The sequence below is a fragment of the Coregonus clupeaformis genome, chromosome 34 (genome assembly GCF_020615455.1).
Source record: "Coregonus clupeaformis isolate EN_2021a chromosome 34, ASM2061545v1, whole genome shotgun sequence".
Lineage (NCBI taxonomy): Eukaryota > Metazoa > Chordata > Actinopteri > Salmoniformes > Salmonidae > Coregonus > Coregonus clupeaformis.
In genome coordinates, this window is record NC_059225.1 from 23,615,288 (window position 1) to 23,638,979 (window position 23,692).

Consider the following 23,692-nt stretch of genomic DNA (forward strand, 5'->3'; position numbering starts at 1 on the left):
TGTAAATAACTGATTTTACTTGGATTCCTACACTTTGGACTTCAAAGTAAATCTCAGCTTTGTTAAAAATACTCTTAAGAGAAACCATTATATTTATTATATTAATGCAGGCGTAACATTACAACAGAATAATATGCCCCACCAACATTAGACAACTATACAGTAAGCCCTCAAATTGCTGAAATAAGTAAAGCATAAGTAGAGAATAGTCCGATTAACTGATAACTAACATTGCAGTGCAGATGGCACTCTTTTGCTAAGGGCAGAGATGTATTATAGGCAATTAATATTAAAACCCCCATACTATTTTGTTACTTCCCTTACAGAAAAAAACACATGCGAAATGTGCAGTTTCCAATGTGAAATCATATTTTCACATGTGAAATAGCTGTTTAAGGTAGACATTCACTTGTGAAAATCTAATTTGCACTTTCACATGTGAAAATCTAACTCTCGCATGTGGAATAGCATGCTTACGTTAACTAACTGCTTCTAAACAGCCAGCACGCCAACTCTTACAAATCACATCATTTGAAATTGAAGTGACTGGCGAGATAGTTGTTGCATAGGCTTTGTCCTTTTTGCTAACACCAGCTGTGGATTGGTTGGCTTGCTAGCTAGCTTGCTATTGTGCAGTGAGCTCGTGTCTCCCCTAGTCTCGAAAAAGACCCTTCTTCCCACAGGAAAATTAGGAAAAAAGGAAATAGCTACTGGACAATACACATAATGTGATAATGTGGTCCTCTGTAGCTCAATTGGTAGAGCATGGCGCTTGTAACGCCAGGGTAATATGCACGCATGACTGTAAGTTGCTTTGGATAAAAGCGTCTGCTAAATGGCATATTATTATTATAATGGTGTCATTGTCCAAGCAAATGTGTGTTTTTTGAAATGGTACAAGTTTAAGATGGAGTTTTTGAAGTGTTTTCTTCTCCAATTTATGCTTTGGCCAGAAATACTCTATGAGTATAGGATGAGTCAACAACATTATTTGGGTATGAGTTAACATAATATTAACTTTTAAAAGTGAGATTTTCACTGGAATGTGTATGTTTGTTCTTAGGGTCACAGATATAGAGGAAGGATTAGCTGTTCATGTTTGTTTTTCTTTCATCACCATGCATTCGTCCCAAATGGCACCCTATTCCCTATATAGTGCACTACGTTTCACCAGGGCCCAGGACACTGGTCAAATGTTGTGCACTATGAAGGGAATAGGGTGCCATTTGGGACGCACACCATCACAACTCCCTCTAAGGTAGAATATGAGGGATGGAGAGACTTGGCCAATATCTATTCAGCATGATAGAGACAGCAAGCCAACCAGAGTCTTCAAATGATAAGCAACAGCTGTATTAAATGTTAATATAATCTTTGAAAGTAATTATTCTCTCATGCAATTAGTGGCAACTGATAAACTGCCATTATACAACGTTGCCGTTTCAATAAGGATGTTCTCTTCATTAATATCCTTGTACTACTCCAGTTAGTCAGCTGCAATAATACAGACAGAACCACAGAAAATGCTGAGAGAATGTTTTGGTGGAACCTTGGGAATTATGTGGTTCACTCATGCATTTTATAACCTTGGCAACGGCATGTTTCATCAATAAATAACACCTATAAGGATTCGTTTTTTCCTGCTCTGTCAAAACCACTACCCAGGCATCTTTGATAAAGCCATGCCTTCTGTAGCACACTGTTGTCATCACGGTGATCATAACAAACGTAGTGGTGATGGTGAGTAATAACATTTAGAAGGATATTAGATGGGTTTAGTGTTCTCTTAGTCTTTCCACCTCTCTATATGTTGTCTCTCTGGACTGCGCTCTCTTTTTGTTGTATTTTTCATTTTTTTTCTATTCCACATCATGCTCCTTCCTCTGTATTGAAATACTGACATATGCACATGCAGTCAGAGGGAGAGGAGTGATCTGCCTCCCTCGTTCTTTCTGAGTGCTGTTGAAGGGATTAGCTTTTGCCCGAGTGCCTAGAATAATGATCACTGCAGCGGAGAAACACATTTCCACTTTTCAGGAGATAAGGGGGCCAGACAATCTGCAAGCAGACTTATTAACCAGTTTCCTGTGGCCCATTGTGTAACTAACAGAAAAGTTATCACAGCGACCGCAGACCAGACTTGCTGGGTTGCTCTTGCCCTCCGAGCACGAGGTTAGGACCACCAGTCATCTCTAGTACCTGCCGCTCAGTCGTTGTGACACCCATATGTCTGTGACAGTCTGAGCCCATAGCTGGTATGACATGCAGCTCAGACCAGAGGTGGCACCACAGGTCCCAGAGTGGTGTGATGTAAAAAAGTCTGGGGCCTGTAGTTTTCCTGATCTGGTAACCTAACCAGGTAAAAATCCCCACCTATTAAAAAGGTTTCATATGGGCTATGATGGGACCAGAGTTTTTCTAATCAGGTCACATGGTTTAAAAAAACTGCTGGAAAAACTCCTGGCCTTGGGGAGGATGAAAACCCTGTCAAACTGCAGCAACCTGTCACGATCGTCAGGGAGAGAAGTAGACCAATGCGCAGCGTGTTGAACGAACATTGTATATTTATTATCTTCAGTGATAATGTATACAACAAACAAAACAACAAACGACTCGTAACGTCCTTGGTAACAATGACCAACACGGAACATAAACACATAGACTGCACACACCCTGGCTCAACAATAATGAGTCCCAGAACCAGGGTGTGACAGTACCCCCCCCTAAAGGCGCGGACTGCGACCGCGCCTCAAAACCCCCAAACAGGGGAGGGCTGGGCGGGCATACCTCCTCGGTGGCGGTTCTGGCTCCGGCCTAGACCACCACCCCACCATAGTCACTACCCGCTTACGTAGCCTCCTCCAAATGACCACCCTCCACCTTAACCCCACTAGATTAAGGGCCAGCACCGGACTAAGGGGCAGCACCAGGCTAAGGGGCAGCACCGGACTAAGGGACAGCACCGGACTAAGGGGCAGCACCGGACTAAGGGGCAGCACCGGACTAAAGAGCAGCACCGGACTGAATGGCAAATCCTGGCTGGCTGAAGGCTCTGGCTGATCCTGTCTGGCGGAAGGCTCTGGCTGATCCTGTCTGGCGGAAGGCTCTAGCGGCTCCTGTCTGGCGGAAGGCTTTAGCGGCTCCGGTCTGGCGGACGGCTCTGAAGGCTCATGGCCGACGGGCGGCTTATGCAGCGCTTGGCAGACGGACAGTTCAGACGGCGTTGGGCAGACAGGCAGTTCAGGCCCCGTTGGGCAGACGGCAGACTCTGGCCGTCTGAGGCGCACTATAGGCCTGGTGCGTGGTGCCGGAACTGGTGGTCCCGTGCTGAGGACACGCATCTCAGGGCTAGTGCGGGGAGAAGGAACAGGCCGGACCGGGCTGGCGACGCGCACCGTCAGTTTGGTGCGAGTGGCAGGAACAGGCCGGGTCGGGCTGGCGACGCGCACCGTAGACTTGGTGCGGGTGGCAGGAACAGGCCGGACCGGGCTGGCGACGCGCACCGTCAGTTTGGTGCGAGTGGCAGGAACAGGCCGGGTCGGGCTGGCGACGCGCACCGTAGACTTGGTGCGGGTGGCAGGAACAGGCCGGGTCGGGCTGGCGACGCGCACCGTAGACTTGGTGCGGGTGGCAGGAACAGGCCGGGTCGGGCTGGCGACGCGCACCGTAGACTTGGTGCGGGTGGCAGGAACAGGCCGGACCGGGCTGGCGACGCGCACCGTAGGTTTGGTGCGAGTGGCAGGAACAGGCCGGGTCGGGCTGGCGACGTACACCGTAGGCTTAGTACGTGGAGCAGGAACTGGCCGGGCTGGGCTGGCGACGCACACCGTAGGTTCTGTGCGTGGAGCAGGAACAGGCCGGGCTGGGCTGGCAACGCACACCGTAGGCCTTGTGCGAGAGGCAGGAACAGGTCGGACCGGGCTGGAGACGCGCACCGTCCCTTTGGTGCGAGGGGCCGTACCAGGCCGGACCGTACTGGGGACACACACCACTGGCTCTACCCCGGGAACTGGAACGGGCCGGACCGGACTGGATACACACCTCAGTCTCTCACGCCGTGCCTCTACATCTCCTTTCCCTCCTTTAACCAGTAGCCCCCGTAACCTGGTGGCCTCTTGAATTCGCCCCTTCTCTGCCTCCGTTAGCCCCGTCGTCCAAGCCATGTGCCCCCCCCAAAAAACGTTTTTGGGGTTGCCTCTCGTCCTTCCAACGATGATGGCCCTGCTGACGCCGTTGCTCCTCTCTCGCCAGGGCCTTGATCTTCCCCCAAGGTCCCTTGCCCCCGAGCATGTCCTCCCAGGACCACGATTTGCCCACCTGGGCCATCGCCAGCCTCTCGATCTCCTTACCAGGCGCTTCCTCCCATGTCCAGCTGTCTTGCTCCTGGACACGCTGCTTGGTCCTTCTATGGTGGGTTTTTCTGTCACGATCGTCAGGGAGAGAAGTAGACCAATGCGCAGCGTGTTGAACGAACATTGTATATTTATTATCTTCAGTGATAATGTATACAACAAACAAAACAACAAACGACTCGTAACGTCCTTGGTAACAATGACCAACACGGAACATAAACACATAGACTGCACACACCCTGGCTCAACAATAATGAGTCCCAGAACCAGGGTGTGACACAACCTTGTCCTTGTTCATATTAGTTATATTTTAAAGAAGGATTAGGGGGGTTTCCTATACACAGACACAGAGAAAGCAACATGATTGGACAATAAAACTCACAGGGCTGAGCTTGCTTTATGCAGGCTTGCGTCACGTATTCCTGCCATATGCACCTGTAGGCCTAATTAAAAATGTACTCACAGTCTATGTCAGCTATTGTGTTTATTGATTAATTCCAGTTAATAATTTTTGATCGAAAAAGTCTAGATAGTCTAGTCAGCCCAAGTCTGAATATAAACCAAACATGATCCTATTCACATTTTCTCACAAACAAATGGGCTATAAATACAAAACGTTACTGCTTCATTTACCCTGGCCAGAGGGACAGGGCGCATAGTAGGCTAGACTATGCAGCTACTTTTGTTAGTAGCCTACAGTTGATCAGACAAAATAATTGTCTCGTTTCCATGCAATGCAGCATGTCAGTTCGCTAATGTTTAGGTGTATAGGCTGCTACATGTATGTACGATTTTTTGCTTGTGTCTGTCGGGAGTAATGTGTTATCACGCTTGCTAAATAAATACTTGAGGAAAGTGGAGAGCGCGTCTTGAGCTTTCTGCGTTGTGTCCGGCCCGCTTGACCTGCGATTTCCATGAATCTGATTGGTCTAGACACGCAAAGAGCCTGCAGCACCACTCCGATGAGTTCACAAATTATGAAGCAAATCAGTCTAAAAAACAGCACTTTGTCCCTCTTTTTAATGCTTTGAGTCAATATATTTTATTAAATTAAATCATATATTTTATTAAATTAAATCAAAGGTGATTGAAAAGTGATTGAAAATTGCTGTGGCAAATGCCGCCTCGCCACACGTTTTCCAGCGGCCCTGGCTCAGACGTACTGCTACAAAAGGCCCAGAGTCACAGTGGATATATTGTACATACATAAGCGACTTTATTCCGTTATCCTTGATAGTTTTTTTTTACCTGGCCGTGTGGTGCCAGGACAACGACCTCTCTCTCAACGTGGGCAAGACAAAGGCGCTTATTGTGGACTACAGGAAACCGAGGGCCGAACACACCCCCATTCACATCGACATGGCTGTAGTGGAGCGGGTCAAGAGCTTCAAGTTCCTCAGTGTCCACATCACTAACGACCTATCATGGTCCAAACACACCAACACAGTCATGAAGAGGGCACGACAATGCGTCTTCCCCCTCAGGAGGCTGAAAAGATTTGGCATGGGCCCTCAGATCCTCAAAAAGTTATACAGCTGCACCATTGAGAGCATCTTGATTGGCTGCATCACTGTTTGGTATGGCAACTGCTCGGCATCCGACCACAAGGCCCTACAGAGGGTAGTGCGTACAGCCCAGTACATCACTGGGGCCGAACTCCCTTTCATCCAGGAACTGTATACCAGGCGGTGTCAGAGGAACGGCCAAAAAATTGTCAAAGACTCCAGCCACCCAAGTCATAGACTGTTCTCTCTGCTACCACACGGCAAACGGTACCGGAGCGCCAAGCCTGGGACCAAAAGGCACCTGAACAGCTTCCCCAAGCCATGAGACTGCTGAACAGTTAATCAAATGGCTACCAGGACAATTTACATGACCCCCTTTATTATATGCATGATATGTTACAAATTCCAATCTAACGTTAGGTAGGTGGCTAGGTGGCTAATGTTAGCTAGACTAGGAGTTAAGGTTAGGGTTAAGGTTAGGGTTAGGGGAAGGGTTAGCTAACATGCTAAGTAGTTGCAAAGTAGCTAAAAAATAGTAAGTCGTTGAAAAGTTCCTAATTAGCTTAAATGCTAAATTTGTCCCCAATGAGATTTGAACACAAAACCTTCGGATTACTAGAAATGTGCATTATATGTCTACCCTTCCACACTGACCAACCACCCTCCTTCAATTTTTTTGCCGTAAGTAACGTTATGTAACCATACCAAACTTAACAAATCATACTAATTTGAGTGTCACAGATTTTCATTTACTATGTTACGTCTAGTCTATGAGACCAGCCTTTGGTACATCCCTTAGGAAAAAACATGAATTTCACGTGATCTTCTGTGAAGTTAATGTGATAACATGTGACAACATTTACATGCAAAATTAGATACCATGAAACTACATGTGAAAACATTTGAGCACATGTAAAAACTTGATCTCATGAAATAAATGTGACAACATGAAAATGCAAAAACTGTACATGTTTTTGTTTTTTTGTAAGGGAAGTAATTAAATGGTATGGGGGTTTTAAGGTAATTGGTACGCTGCTCAGATAAACAAGTGTAAACATCTTTAATCAATATGATTAGATTTCAATATGACCACAACTGGGGTTTGAACTCACAACCTCTGGATTTGGGGTACACTGATTTTTTTGCTGTGTTACAAAGTCCATAGCGTTCTCAGAAGTCACCTACAGAATCATTACCTATAATACATCTCTGCACTTAGCAAAAGAGTGCCATCTGCACTGTTATTTTAGTTATAATTTAATCTGATAACTCTCTCATCATTGATTTCATTGATTTATTTCAGCAATTTTGGTGGAGTAGCAGGAAGATACCGTGAACCAAGAGGTTGTGAGTTCAAATCCCAGGTGAGGACATGTTGAATAATAATTACTGTGTAAATAATCATACACAATCTAATCAAGTGTTTGAAATATGTAAGTTGAAAACACTGTGAATGCGTGACATTCCGGGGACATCCTTACGACATATTTTTGTTCGCAAGGCATCACCTGTGAAATTTCATGTAAAATATCATCACATGTGAAGTGAACCAAAACCACATGGTTTCACATGATTTCACATTTTGTGCAAATGTGGACATTTCACATGTGAAATCATGTGTTTTTTCTGTAAGGGTTGGTTTGATTTTGCACTATGGTTAATTCAAACAAAGAACAAACCATTTTTGGAACTAAGCGTATGCTGTAAAAAGCTATTTTCACAATTGAATGTCATATCCCTTAACAGAGCTGCCCAAAGTGATAGACTTAGATTATCGAAGGCTTGTTGATTATTCCTGCATAAAACACAACACATTATCATGAGAAGAACTTGGACAGTGTAGACCTCTATTCTCTACAAAATATACCCAAGTGAGATTTGTTGCGCATCCCAAATGTCACCCTATTCCCTATATAGTGCACCACTTTTGACCAGAGCCCTATTGGCCCTGGTCAAAAGTATTGCGCTATGTAGGGAATAGGGTGCAATTTGGAACACACACTTGGCTTCTACATCATTAGGCAGAACAAAATCATCTGGAATACCAACAAGGTAAGTCACCTTAATAATCGAAGCTGTACCTGCCACAACACAGTAGACAAGACTGCCGCACAGCAAAACAGAGTATTTGTCCAAAATGGCACCCTTTTCCGTAAATGGTGCACTACTTTTGACCATGGCTCATAGGGCTCTGGTCGAAGGTAATGCACTATGTAGGGCATAGGGTGCCATTTGGGACACAACCAGTGCCAAGGAGTCAAGTTTCCTTGTAATGAAAAAGTGGTTGTTTACAAGCATCTAAATTCAAGCCATGAAGTACTGTGAAGTAAGACAAAACAATACCTTTCCCACATATTGAGCGTCTGGTCCAATGTGTTCTTCTAAAACAAAGAATTGGTTCCAGATCCAGCCGCGTTTAGGTCTGTGGTGCACTTCCGTCTCGCCATTGGCCAGTTTGGTCTGGTTGTTTGTGATGGGCACTTTGGCTGTTGGGACATGATGGCTAGCCCCATAGCACTTCTGGAGAAAGCAGAGGCAGACCAGTACATGACAGAGACAGGAGGTAGTGGATATCCTCATGGTGGTACCTCAGTGTGTTTGTAAATATATCCCAGTGTGCTTTGCGCTACGTGTGAAGGTCCTCCCACCACCGCCGCCGCCACCACCACCGGCCACCGCTGCAGCCTCACGTGGCAGGCAGTCTCGACGGATGGACGAGGGTGGCACTAAATCCAAACTGGGGAAGGCCCTGTCCGGGTTACCGTAGATCCTCTAAGGCTCATGGCCTAGCCGTCTGTTGAGGAGAATCAAGGCAAGCTTCATTTACATTATGGAACAGCCAGGGTCTGGAGAAAAACACGGACGGATTATGGATTTTGTTTAGTTTTAGCAGAAACTGGAGTTGATTATGGCGACCATTTTGTGGTTCCTGGAAGAGAAAGAGAGAGAGAGAAAGAGAGAGAGAAGGATTTATTACATTTTTTTAGTTTTAACTTCCTTAATCTCCTAAAAATGTATGGGAGCTGGCCATAATAATACTTGACACACAGAGGGCAAGCATTTTAAATAGATGACTTTGAATACAGAAATGAAGCCACTATCAGATCCTCACTCCCAGTTCAGAGAACATGAAACACATTTGTGGTGAGTTTAGGGCTGTTACAGTGTCCATATTACTGCCACACTGGCAGTCACGAGTCATGACTGCAGTCAAATTCCATGTGACCATTTAGTCACGGTAACTAGTCTTCTCCAAGCTCTGATGCTGCTGATGGTCATTAGTAGCCTACCAAATGTGATAACTGCCGGGTACTCAGCACTATATTGTCCCTCTAATCACTCTTAAATTTTTTAGCAGACGCTCTTATCCAGAGCGACTTACAGTTAGTGAGTGCATACATTATTATAATTGTTTTTTTCATACTGGCCCCCCGTGGGAATCTAACCCACAACCCTGGCGTTGCAAACGCCATGCTCTACCAACTGAGCTACATCACTGCCGGCCATTCCCTCCCCTACCCTGGGCCAATTGTGCGCCGCCCCATGGGTCTCCCGGTCAAGGCCGGCTACGACAGAGCCTGGATTTGCCTTAGACCACTGCGCCACTCGGGAGGTTAAACTCTGACATGAGTGCCTTAGACCACTGCACGACTCGGGAGGTTAAACTCTGACATGAGAGCCCATGAGCTCATGTTGTGCAACATTTCTATAGACTATGCAATTGTGTGAGAAAACAGAATTTTGATGGCCTGTATTAAAAAGAGGATCCCAACAGTTTTCTACTATATTTATTTATCAACTTTCCCAATATTAAGCACATTGCTTCGCTTTACAGCATGAGTATAGACTACCTGGCTGGCATGAAAATGAACCACGGGTATATTTAACTGCATAGATGACATATATTTTTTTTTCCCATGCCCCTGTTCCATGACAGGTGCATGATAATGGCCCATTCTAAATCAAAACAAATTTCACACATACACTACCGTTCAAAAGTTTGGGGTCACTTAGAAATGTCCTTGTTTTCGAAAGAAAATGAATTATTTTGTCCATTAAAATATCATTAAATTGATCAGAAATACAGTGTAGACATTGTTAATGTTGTAAATGGCTATTGTAGCTGGAAATGGCTGATGTTTTATGGAATATCTAAATAGGCGTACAGAGGCCCATTATCAGCAACCATCAGTCCTGTGTTCCAATGGCACGTTGTCTTTGCTAATCCAAGTTTATCATTTTAAAAGGCTAATTGATCATTAGAAAACCCTTTTGCAATTATGTTAGCACAGCTGAAAACTGCTGTGCTGATTAAAGAAGCAATTAAACTGGCCTTCTTGAGACTAGTTGAGTATCTGGAGTATCAGCAATTGTGGGTTCGATTACAGGCTCAAAATGGCCAGAAACAAATAACTTTCTTCTGAAACTCGTCAGTCTATTCTTGTTCTGAGAAATGAAGGCTATTCTATGCGAGAAATTGCCAAGAAACTGAAGATCTCGTACAATGCTGTGTACTACTCCCTTCACAGAACAGCGCAAAGAGGAGTCGGAGGCCCCGGTGCACAACTGAGCAAGAGGACAAATACATTAGAGTGTCTAGTTTGAGAAACAGGCGCCTCACACGTCCTCAACTGGCAGCTTCATTAAATAGTACCCGCAAAACACCAGTCTCAACGTCAACAGTGAAGACGCGACCACGGGATGCTGACTTTCTAGGCAGAATTTCAAAGAAAAAGCCATATCTCAGACTGCCCATCTTAATCTTTTATTTTTGTTGGCCAGTCTGAGATATGGCATTTTCTTTGCAACTCTGCCTAGAAGGTCAGCATCCCGGAGTCGCCTCTTCACTGTTGCCGTTGAGACTGGTGTTTTGGGGGTACTATTTAATGAAGCTGCCAGTTGAGGAGCTGTGAGGCGTCTGATTTCATTATTACTGAAACAGGATACAAGTGGGAAATATAAAGATCCATAAAAAAAATTGGAGGCCCCTTACACTTCAGTGATGTGATGCAGAAATTCTAGCAAAATGTATAGCGCATAGAATTAAAAAGGCATTGTCGGACATTATTCATTCTAATCAGACAGGTTTTTTACATGGACAATACATTGGATAATATAAGGCATGTACTGGAAATAATAGAACACTACGAAAAATCTGGGAAACCAGGCCTGCTATTCATAGCAGACTTTGAAAAGGCATTTGATAAAGTACAGCTGGAGTTTATATATAAATGCCTGGAGCGTTTCAATTTAGGAGAATAACTTATAAAATGGGTTAAAATCATGTATAGTAACCCTAGGTGTAAAATAGTAAGTAATGGCTATTTCTCCGAAAGTTTTTAACTGTCAGGAGGAGTAAAACAAGGTTGTCCGCTATCGGCATGTCTATTTATTATATCCATCGAAATGTTAGCTATTAAAATCATATCCAACAATAATATCAAGGGATTAGAAATCCAGGGCTTAAAAACAAAGGTGTCATTGTACGCTGATGATTCATGTTTTCTTTTAACTCCACAACTCCACAGCCTCATAGAGGATCTAGATACATTTTCTAACCTCTCTGGATTACAACCAAATTATGATAAATGTACTATATTACGTATTGGATCACTAAAAAATACAATTTTTACATTACCATGTAATTTACCAATAAAATGGTCTGATGGTGATGTGGATATACTCGGAATACATATCCCAAATGAAATAAATGATCTCACTCCAATACATTTTAATAGAAAGTTAGCAAAAATAGATAAGATCTTGCTACCATGGAAAGGTAAATACCTGTCTATACACGGCTCCATGTAGCTCAGTTGGTAGAGCACGGTGCTTGCAACGCCAGGGTTGTGGGTTTGATTCCCACAGGGGGCCAGTATGAAAAAAAAAAAAACATGTACTCTGGATAAGAGCGTCTGCTAAATGACTAAAATGTAAATATTTGTGGAAAAATCACCTAATTAACTCTAGCATTATCCCAGTTTACCTACGTGCTTATGGTCTTGCCTACGCCTAGCGAACAGTTTTTTAAATTATATGAGAAAAATTTTTTCAATTTTATTTGGAACCACAAGCCAGACAAACTTAAACAGGCTTATTTATATAATTAATATGAATTCGGAGGACAGAAATGATTAAATATTAAAGAATTAGACCTATCACTAAAAGCTTCAGTCATACAAAAGTTATACTTAAACTGCTTCTCTAGCAAATTAGTAAAAATAATGGCCTTTTTCCCTTTATTCAGATTACAACCTCTCACTTTCAGTTATTTGAAAAGGAAATCATCTCCCAAATATCACTATTTCTAAAACAAGCCATAGAAAGTTGGTTGCAATTTTAATTTAATCCTCCAGAAAAGACAGAACAAATAATGCAACAAATATTGTGGTTAAACTCAAATAAACTAATTGATAAAATAGCAGTATTTTTTTATTTAAAAAAAGAAAAGTATAATCTTCGTAAATGATATCATAGGTAGGACTGGTGGAGTTATGTTGCACATGCAGCTAACAAAAATTTATGGATATGTCTGCTCTAGACAAAATTACAACCAAATAATTGCAGCATTACCGCAAAAATGGAAGAGGAAAGTGGAACTTGTCTGTCGGCCCTGCATTAAAAAACATAATTGGTTAAAGAAAATTGTGATAAATAAAAAAGTATACCAGTTTCATTTAAGGAACAAAGGATTGACAGCCGTCCCATATAGATTGCAAAATAGTTGGGAATAGATTTTTGACGTACCGATTCCATGGCATAGTGTTTATGAACTGATACGCAAAACGATGCCGGATTCAAAACTTAGAATTTAAATTAAAACACAAAATTCTTGCTACCAATAGAATGTTATTTATATGGGGGAGACAATCTTCCCAGCTCTGCAGATTTTGCTGCGACATTTGTTTTGGTACTGTCCATTTGTGGCTTGATTTTGGTCACATGTCCAGGAATGGCTGAAGGATTGCAATATTTACCTGGAGCTAACCCTGCAGGTAGCACTACTGGGTGATCTGAAAAGTCATAGTCAATCGATCAATAATATAATAATACTTTTAGCAAAAAAACATATTTTCAATGTACAATCTGTAGAAACAATGAGAATAGAAGGGTTCAGAACTTTTGTTGAACATCACAGTACAGTTGAACAATATATGGCAAATAGAAATCCAATATGGATGGTGTTAAGAGACAGATGGGAGGTGTTGAATGGAGCTGAAGGATGGGACTAATAACAACTAACAACAACTAGTAACAGCAAGATAACTAATGTAGGGCATGCTGTGTCCATAATAAGTATATAGGTTATAGGTTGAGAGCTTTTGTGAAGGAGCATAGTTGGAGAGATATGGCATATAGAAGCAAACCGGATGGACATCATGAAAATGATCGGAGAGGTTGAGGGTAGAGGAAGTTCAGGAGTAAAAACAAAGAAAACATAATTATAGTAAAATTGACTGTGTCCGTAAAATGTAAAATGAATATAGTATGTATGAGCTGGAAGTAGAGGCCTAAGTGTTCACTAGTTTACTCCAATTAGGGAAAGGGTGGTTGGGTTGGAAAGTAATAAAGGGAAATATATTTTTTTAAAGGATATGTATATATGTATGTATATGTATTTATATGTATGTGTATGTATGTATGTATGTGTATATAAAAAAACATGGGGGATTGGAAGTGATGCAGACAATTACATTGATGGAAGTTACAATCTATCTGCAATATTAAAGCTGATCTAACCCCCCCTTTTTTTTACAATAATAATAATAATAATAATAATAATAATAATAATAATAATAATAATATATATATAATAATTGTGTGAGAGACTGATGAAGTGTGTGCAGCCTGCACAATAAACAAATCAGAGCTCATGCCTTTCATGCAACTTTTTCAAAATATCATAAGAGTCGCATCATGCAGCTTTAGAATGTATTAAAAATCAAAACATCTAGTCCAACATTTGTATCACAACTAAAGTTGCATAAATAACTCTAAATTTAGCATATAGGAGGACCTGTTTTTTTGTTAACCGCTCAAAACAGAATAGCCGCATGTGCGCACTTCCTTGGAAATCTTTCGGAGAAAATATCCTTTCTATTTTATTCAGCTGTGTTCAATTGTATTCTACATACTACAAAATAATACTAAAATAATGCCACGGAACTCTAAGCAAATCTTGTCTGCTAAATGAAATAGTGTAGCCCACAGCCATATGGCATAGCCATATCAGGGCCTAACATAATGACAACTCTGAGTATTTCCTTAATATCATGTTTCTTTAGACCTGTCTAAAATAAATAAGGGATTTATTGTGATGGTGTAGGCTATATTAAATGGATTTATTAGACTTTTTAAAATTATGTTCCAAAGGTCTGCATCAGTGGCTTGTAGGCTACGCGTGGAAGCCAGGCAATGCTAAATGTGTTTATGTTAATTAACGGTAAATTACCGTGAGACCGGCAGTTATTTGCTTGACAATCAGCGGCTGACAACACAGCCCTAGGTGAGTTGTTCAATTATTCAAAGGTTGTCTGTGCCTGTGAGGTCACAGAAATGGTCTACATCCCAAAAAGCACTCTATTGCCTTTAGTGCACTACTTTTGACCAGTACACTATATAGGGAATAGGGTGCCATTTGCGACGCAGCATTGATATTTTCTAAGTAATAGTGCCCAATGAGTTATGATCCATCTATAAGGCAAGTATGGGGCTATACTGTAGTGCAGGGATAGGCAACCCTGTTCCTGGAGTGCCGCAGGTACTGCAGGATTTTGATCCAACAAGGCACCACACCTAATTGATCAGTTCAGTGAATGCCTTCCAGGTCAGTTAAACGGGATAACGACAGATATTAAGCTACTCAGATGCATGGCATTTGGCGAGTGAGTTTTGGTAGGCAATGGAAAAAACTCCTGAACACAGTTCTAGTAAATGGGTTTCTTCGAAAAACTAAATTGCATATTGAAGGCAAAATTTAAGTGCTAAAAATATGACTATTTATAATGGCCATTTTCTTTTTCTTCCCCTGCACTTGATTACACTCCTGTCAGCCAAAGTGCATACTTCAAAAGAAAGCAAGTTTTGTTGAAATAATAATGAACTGCTTATTCCTGGATATGGTTATACAGTGGGGAGAACAAGTATTTGATACACTGCCGATTTTGCAGGTTTTAATAATAATATGCCATTTAGCAGACGCTTTTATCCAAAGCTACTTACAGTCATGCGTGCATAAATTTTTACGTAAGGGTGGTCCCGGGGATCGAACCCACTACCTTGGCGTTACAAGCGCCGTGCTCTACCAGCTGAGCTACAGAGGACCACGTTTTCCAATTTACAAATCATGTAGAGGTCTGTAATTTTTATCATAGGTACACTTCAACTGTGAGAGACGGAATCTAAAAATCCAGAAAATCACATTGTATGATTTTTAAGTAATTCATTTCCATTTTATTGCATGACATAAGTATTTGATACATCAGAAAAGCAGAACTTAATATTTGGTACAGAAACCTTTGTTTGCAATTACAGAGATCATACGTTTCCTGTAGGTCTTGACCAGGTTTGCACACACTGCAGCAGGGATTTTGGCCCACTCCTCCATACAGACCTTCTCCAGATCCTTCAGGTTTTGGGGCTGTCGCTGGGCAATACGGACTTTCAGCTCCCTCCAAATATTTTCTATTGGGTTCAGGTCTGGAGACTGGCTAGGCCACTCCAGGACCTTGAGATGCTTCTTACGGAGCCACTCCTTAGTTGCCCTGGCTGTGTGTTTCGGGTCGTTGTCATGCTGGAAGACCCAGCCACGACCCATCTTCAATGCTCTTACTGAGGGAAGGAGGTTGTTGGCCAAGATCTCGCGATACATGGCCCCATCCATCCTCCCCTCAATACGGTGCAGTCGTCCTGTCCCCTTTGCAGAAAAGCATCCCCAAAGAATGATGTTTCCACCTCCATGCTTCACGGTTGGGATGGTGTTCTTGGGGTTGTACTCATCCTTCTTCTTCCTCCAAACACGGCGAGTGGAGTATAGACCAAAAAGCTCTATTTTTGTCTCATCAGACCACATGACCTTCTCCCATTCCTCCTCTGGATCATCCAGATGGTCATTGGCAAACTTCTGACGGCCCTGGACATGCGCTGGCTTGAGCAGGGGGACCTTGCGTGCGCTGCAGGATTTTAATCCATGACGGCGTAGTGTGTTACTAATGGTTTTCTTTGAGACTGTGGTCCCAGCTCTCTTCAAGTCATTGACCAGGTCCTGCCGTGTAGTTCTGGGCTGATCCCTCACCTTCCTCATGATTATTGATCTCACGAGGTGAGATCTTGCATAGAGCCCCAGACCGAGGGTGATTGACCGTCATCTTGAACTTCTTCCATTTTCTAATAATTGCGCCAACAATTGTTGCCTTCTCACCAAGCTGCTTGCCTATTGTCCTGTAGTCCATCCCAGCCTTGTGCAGGTCTACAATTGTATCCCTGATGTCCTTACACAGCTCTCTGGTCTTGGCCATTGTGGAGAGTTTGGAGTATGTTTGATTGAGTGTGTGGACAGGTGTCTTTTATACAGGTAACGAGTTCAAACAGGTGCAGTTAATACAGGTAATGAGTGGAGAACAGGAGAAAGAAAAGAAAAGCAAAAGAAAAACTAACAGGTCTGTGAGAGCCGGAATTCTTACTGGTTGGTAGGTGATCAAATACTTATGTCATGCAATAAAATGCAAATTAATTACTTAAAAATCATACAATGTGATTTTCTGGATTTTTGTTTTAGATTCCGTCTCTCACTGTTGAAGTGTACCTATGATAAAAATTACAGACCACTACATGCTTTGTAAGTAGAAAAACCTGCAAATTTGGCAGTGTATCAAATACTTGTTCTCCCCACTGTATCTATATGAGTACACTGAAAATTCTCCAGTGTAAAAAAACAAACAAATGAACACTGAGAGTGTTAAATCAACACCGAAAGTGTTGAGTCTGTAGACTCGGAACAGTGTTTGGATGAGTCGGACTGCAGAGTGAAGGAAAAGCAGCCAACAAGTGCTACGCATATGTGGGAATTCCTTTAAGACTGTTGGAAAAGCATTCCAGGTGAAGCTGGTTGAGAGGATGCCAAGAGTGTGCAAAGCTGTCATCAAGGCAAAGGGTGACTATTTGAAGAATCTCAAATATAAAATATATTTTGATTTGTTTAAAACTTTTTGGTTACTACATGATTCCATATGTGTTACTTCATAGTGTTGATGTCTTCACTATTATTCTACAATGTAAAAAATAGTAAAACCTAAGAAAAACCCTTGAATGAATAGCTGTGTCCAAACTTTTGACTGGTAGTGTATAAGTGGGTAGAGTTAAAGTGACTATGCATAGATAATAACAGAGAGTAGCAGCAGCGTAAAAGAGGGGGTGGGGGGAAGAAGCTGTTAAGAACCCTTTTGGACCTAGTCTTGGCGCTCCGGTACCGCTTGCCATGCAGTAGCAGAGAGAACAGTCTATGACTAGGGTGGCTGGAGTCTTTGACAATTTTTAGGGCCTTCCTCTGACACCGCCTGGTACAGAGGTCCTAGATGGCAGGAAGCTTGGCCCCAGTGATGTACTGGGCCGTACTCACTACCCTCTGTAGTGCCTTGCGATCGGAGGCCGAGCAGTTGCCATACCAGGCAGTGATGCAACCAGTCAGGACAAGAGTAAAGGTAGGGTCGGTATCTTCTGGCAACCTGTATCCCTATGCTACCTGTTTCCAGTGGTGTAAAGTACTTAAGTAAAACTACTTTAAAGTATTACTAAAGTAGTTTTTGGGGGTATCTGTACTTTACTTTACTATTTATGTTTTTGACAACTTTTACTTTTACTCCACTACATTCCTAAACAAAATATAAACTTTTTACTCCCATACATTTCCCCTGACACCAAAAAGTACTCGTTAACTGTTGAATGCTCAGGAAGGAAAGAAATGTTGGTCCAATTCATGAACCTACACTACATGATCAAAGTATGTGGACACCTGCTCGTCGAACATCTCATTCCAAAATCATGGGCATTAATATGGAGTTGGTCCCCCCTTTGCTGCTATAACAGCCTCCACTCTTTTGGAAAGGCGTTCCACTTGATGTCGGGCATTGATGTTGGGCGATTAGACCTGGCTCGCAGTCGGCGTTCCAATTCATCCCAAAGGTGTTCGATGGAGTTGAGGTCAGGGCTCTGTGCAAGCCAGTCAAGTTCTTCAACACCAATCTCGACATACCATTTCTGTATGGACCTCGCATTGTGTACAGGGGCATTGTCATGCTGAAGCAGGAAAGGGCCTTCCCCAAACTGTTGACACAAAGTTGGAAGCATAGAATCATCTAGAATGTCAATGTATGCTCTAGCGTTATGATTTCCCTTCACTGGAACTAAGGGGCCTAGCCCGAACCATGAAAAACAGCCCCAGACCTTTATTTCTATGAGCTTGTGTGGCCTACCACTTTGCGGCTGAGCCGCTGTTGCTCCTAGATGTTTCCACTTCACAATAACAACATTTACAGTTGACTGGGGAAGCTCTAGCAAGGCAGAAATTTGACGAACTGACTTGTTGGAAAGATGGCTTCCTATGACGGTGCCACGTTGAAAGTCACTGAGCTATTCAGTAAGGCCATTCTAATGCCAATATTTGTCTATGGAGATTGCATGGCTGGGTGCTCGATTCTATACACCTGTCAGCAACGGGTGTGGCTGAAATAGCCGAATCCAGTAATTTGAAGGGGTGTCCAAATACTTGTGTGTATATATAGTGTATCAATATAACGCGTTGCCATCCCTACTGCCTCTTATCTGGCGGATTCACTATACACAAATACTGCATTTGTATATTATATCTGACTGTTGGAGTGTACCCGTCTGTAGAAGAAGGAAATCTTGCCATCTGGTCTGCTTAAAATATAGAATTTGATATATAGCATTTACTTTTACTCAAGTATGACAATTGAATACTTTTTCCACCACTGTACTTAAGTACATTTAAAACCAGATACTTTTAGACTTTTACCTAAGTAGTATTTTACTGGGTGACTTTTACTTTTACTTGAGTCATTTTCTATTAAGGTGTCTTTACTATTACTCAAGTATGACAACTGAGTATGTTTTCCACCACTGCCTGTATCCCTATGCTAGACTTGTGTGAGTGACCTGTATCCCTATGCTAGACTAAGTAAGCCTATTCCATTATCAGTGCTTTCAGGCTGGCACGTCCTGTGTCGCTCTTTAATCAGTGTGCTAATTGTGTGGTAATCATGCTGATAGGTGGTAAAACAGTGACGCCAGACAGTCATTAAATAAGCAGCAGCTAGCATTGTCAGTGAAAGGCACCATATCCCACTATCCAACTGATATGGTTGAAAAGTCAGCTTAGAAGGTGTATACACATATAGTACATATGATTTAAAGAAATGTTCAAACTCACAGATGTTTATCCTTCTGTGAGAAGTGATGAGGTGAATGGTTCATTACAACAGAAAGAGGAAGGGAGAGAGAGGAAGAGACAGAGGAAAAGAGAGAGGAAATGAAGAGAGAGAGAGAGAGAGAGAGAGAGAGAGAGAGAGAGAGAGAGAGAGAGAGAGAGAGAGAGAGAGAGAGAGAGAGAGAGAGAGAGAGAGAGAGAGAGAGAGAGAGAGAGAGAGAGAGAGAGAGAGAGAGAGAGAGAGAGAGAAATTGAGGGACTTATGCCAGCTGTTGATGTCAACCACCAGATAGTAGAGGAGCGAGCGGGTCAAACACACATCATTGCAACAAACAGGGCCAGGGACTGAGAGGAAGGAGTCTCTTGACTTTACACCTCTCCTAAATTGAATATTTTCTCACCCATTTGTAAGGTATGTTCTCACATATTTTATGTTTAAGCAATGGCAGAAGGAAAGCAGGGATGAGAGAGCGAGAGCAAAAGAGAGAGAGAGAGAGAGAGAGAGAGAGAGAGAGAGAGAGAGAGAGAGAGAGAGAGAGAGAGAGAGAGAGAGAGAGAGAGAGAGAGAGAGAGAGAGAGAGAGAGAGAGAGAGAGAGAGAGAGATGAGGGTGTGTGGGTGTGTGGGTGGCATAGCAACACAGGAAAGGGACAGAGAATTTTGAGAGACATTGTAATGCCATTGTGAAATTCCATGTCTACGAAATTAGCTTAATGTTTTTTGGAAAACGTTTATCAATTTGTTGCCAAACTAATCTGCATTTGTATGTGTCACAATATACAAATTGGATGCAAACTATATCCCACAGTTGAGCCCTAACTCAAATTATATCTTGAACAGAACACAAGGTTCTTTTTATGAATATTCATATACGTTTTACACCAATTTGAAACCGTTTTTGGCAATGGAATGAATAATATTTTCTGGTCCTCTGAGCACATATTTGATGGAGCTGACAGCTGAGCACCTGCAGATGATGACAGTTTTGGTTTCATTACATAATCAATGGAGAGCTTGACAGAAAACACCTCCACATCATCTAATAATTATGACCTGTTTTGTGGACAAGTGTTCTCTTTTATATTTTCCCCTGCTGTCAAACTGAGATCTGAGACATGCTTAACCACCTTCACAACCTCCATGAAGAGATTCAGGATAAGAGATAATTTTGTTTTCATGCTACAGACAGCAGAATTGGCTTCCTGAGTGCCGTTCTGAGGTTGGAGCTTTACAAATTAGGAAATGTGTGGTTGTCAAACATACTCCGAACTTCCAAATCTGCAATCAAATCAAATCAAACTTTATCTATACAGCACATTTCAGACATGGAATGCAACGCAATGTGCTTTACAGGAAAAAACGAATAAAAAACAATTAAAACAAATGCTGAAATATTTACTACACAACAGATAAGATAAAAAAACTAAAGAATGACACAAACTGAACAACTAAAAAGCACACTAATGAAAAGCAAAGCTAAAAATATGTTTTTTAAGGTCTCTTTTAAATATGTCCACAGTTTCGTCCCCCCTTAGGTTCTCTGGCAGGTTATTCCAGAGGCTGGTGGCATAATAACTAAAGGCTGCCTCTCCATGCTTCTTGGTCCTAGGCATTGGGATAGTTAAAAGGCCAGTGCCAGAGGCAGAGACCACCTAAAGCGAGTCTGACCAAGACCGGAGGCGAGACCGAGCCAAGACCGAAACCGCGAGGGGGACAAGGGGTCCGAGACCGAGTCAAGACCGAGACCAGAAAAATGCGAGTCCAATTCAAGTCCATGATTGTAATTTTGTTAAATCACCACCATAATAAGAGTTCAAAATGACCAGTATTTTTGTCTTCATATTTCAGAACAACATATGGATGCTGAGTGAAAATAAAGCCACTCTACAAATGATTACTGACCTAAACACAGTGGGGAACAAAGGGTTTATAAAATCTTTATTATAATAATATAACAATAACTATAAACTGGGTGGTTTGAGCCCTGAATGCTAATTGGCTGACAACCGTGGTATATCAGAACATATACCACGGGTACGACAAAACATTTATTTTAACTGCTCTAATTACGTTGGTAACCAGTTTATAATAGCAATAAGGCACCTCGGGGGTTTGTCATATATGGCCAATATACCACGGCTAAGGGCTGTGTCCAGGCACTCCGCGTTGCGTCGTTGTCACGATCGTCAAAAGGAGCAGACCAAAGCGCAGCGGGTTGAGCGTACATACTTTATTTGTACTGCACACGAACACAAAAACAATAAACCACGATCATGAAGTCCTCAGTGACACGACTGAAACGGAAACAAAAACCCACAATACCCACAGGAAAACAATCAGAATAAATATGGCTCCCAATCAGAGATAACGAGCCGACAGCTGACACTCGTTACCTCCGATTGGGAGTCATTGACCAAACATAGAAAACAACAACCTAGACACCCAACATAGAACATAAACACATAGACTGCACACACCCTGGCTCAACAATAATGAGTCCCAGAACCAGGGTGTGACAGTACCCCCCCCTAAAGGCGCGCACTCCGGGCGCACCAGCATACAGTCTCGGGGAGGGTCTGGGTGGGCGTCTGTCCACGGTGGTGGTTCTGGCCCTGGTCGTGGTCCCCACCCCACCTTAGTCACCACCCGCTTCCCTAGCCTCCTCCATATGACCACCCCCCAACTAAACCCCACTGGATTAAGGGGCGGCACCGGACTAACGGGCAGCACCGGACAAAGGGGCAGCACCGGACTAAGGGACAGTACCTGACTAAGGGGCAGCACCTGCCTGAGGGGCAGCACCGGACTGAATGGCGGATCCTGGCTGGACGGCTCTGGCGGATCCTGGCTGGACGGCTCTGGCGGATCCTGGCTGGCGGAAGGCTCTGGCCGATCCTGGCTGGCGGAAGGCTCTGGCCGATCCTGTCTGGCAGAAGGCTCTGGCTGATCCTGTCTGGCAGAAGGCTCTGGCTGATCCTGTCTGGCGGAAGGCTCTGGCTGATCCTGTCTGGCGGAAGGCTCTGGCTGATCCTGTCTGGCGGAAGGCTCTGGCTGATCCTGTCTGGCGGAAGGCTCTGGCTGATCCTGTCTGGCGGAAGGCTCTGGCTGATCCTGTCTGGCGGAAGGCTCTGGCTGATCCTGTCTGCGGAAGGCTCTGGCTGATCCTGTCTGGCGGAAGGCTCTGGCTGCTCCTGTCTGGCGGAGAGCTCTAGCGGCTCCGGTCTGGCGGACGGCTCTGAAGGCTCATGGCAGACGGGCGGCTTTGCAGGCTCAGTACAGACGGGCAGTTCCTGCGGCGCTTGGCAGACGGACAGTTCAGACGGCGTTGGGCAGACGGGCAGTTCAGGCGCCGTTGGGCAGACGGACAGTTCAGACGGCGTTGGGCAGACGGACAGTTCAGGCCCCGTTGGGCAGACGGCAGACTCTGGCCGTCTGAGGCGCATCGTAGGCCTGGTGCGTGGTGCCGGAACAGGAGGTACCGGGCTGAGGACACGCATCTCAGGGCTAGTGCGGAGAGCAACAACAGGACGCACAGGACTCGGGGGGACACACAGGAGGCTTGGTGCGTGGTGTCTGCACTGGTGGTAAAGGGCTGGAGACACGCACCATAGAACCAGTGCGTGGAGGAGACACAGGGCTCTGAAGACGCACTGGAAACCTGGTGCGTGGTGTAGGTACTGGTGGTACTGGGCTGGAGCGGGGAGGTGGCGCCGGAAATACCGGACCGTGCAGGCGTACTGGCCCCCTTGAGCACTGAGCCTGCCCAACCCTACCCGGCTTGATGCTCCCCGTCGCCCGACCAGTACGGGAGGTGGAATAACCCGCACCGGCCCTATGTGGGCGAACCGGGAACACCATGCGTAAGGCTGGTGCCATGTACGCCGCCCGAGAAGACGCACTGGTGGACTGATGCGTGGGGCCGGCTTCATGACATCCGGCTCAATGCTCAATCTAGCCCGGCCGATACGTGGAGCTGGACTGTACCGAACCGGGCTATGCCTGCGTACAGGAAACACCATGCGCTCAACTGCGTAACACGGTGTCTGCCCGTACTCTCGCTCTCCACGGTCAGTCCAGGGAGTAGGCGCAGGTATCCTACCTGACTTCGCCACACTCCCTCTTAGCCCCCCCCCAAGAAATTCTTGGGTAGTACCCACAGGCTTCCAGTCTTGCCTCCTTGCTGCCTCCTCATATCGCCGCCTCTCGGCTTTAGCTGCCTCCAGCTCTTCACGAGGACGGCGATATTCTCCCGGTTGTGCCCAAGACCCCTTACCATCCAGAATCTCCTCCCATGTCCATGAATCCTTAGGAGCTGGGTCCTGTTGCCGCTTGACACGCTGCTTGGTCTTCTTATGGTGGGTTTTTCTGTCACGATCGTCAAAAGGAGCAGAC

At 44.0% G+C, this 23,692-nt stretch overlaps 1 protein-coding gene across 1 annotated transcript in view; it reads right to left on the bottom strand.

Annotated features, from left to right (window-relative positions):
* LOC121549972 (cadherin-18) overlaps window positions 1-23,692 on the bottom strand; it is a 222,335-nt gene that overhangs the window by 164,159 nt on the left and 34,484 nt on the right. Inside the window, exon 2 of the mRNA XM_041862003.2 lies at window positions 8,201-8,786. Within this exon, the coding sequence (XP_041717937.2) occupies window positions 8,201-8,437 (237 nt within the window). The 5' untranslated portion in view covers window positions 8,438-8,786. The remainder of the gene's footprint in view (window positions 1-8,200; window positions 8,787-23,692) is intronic.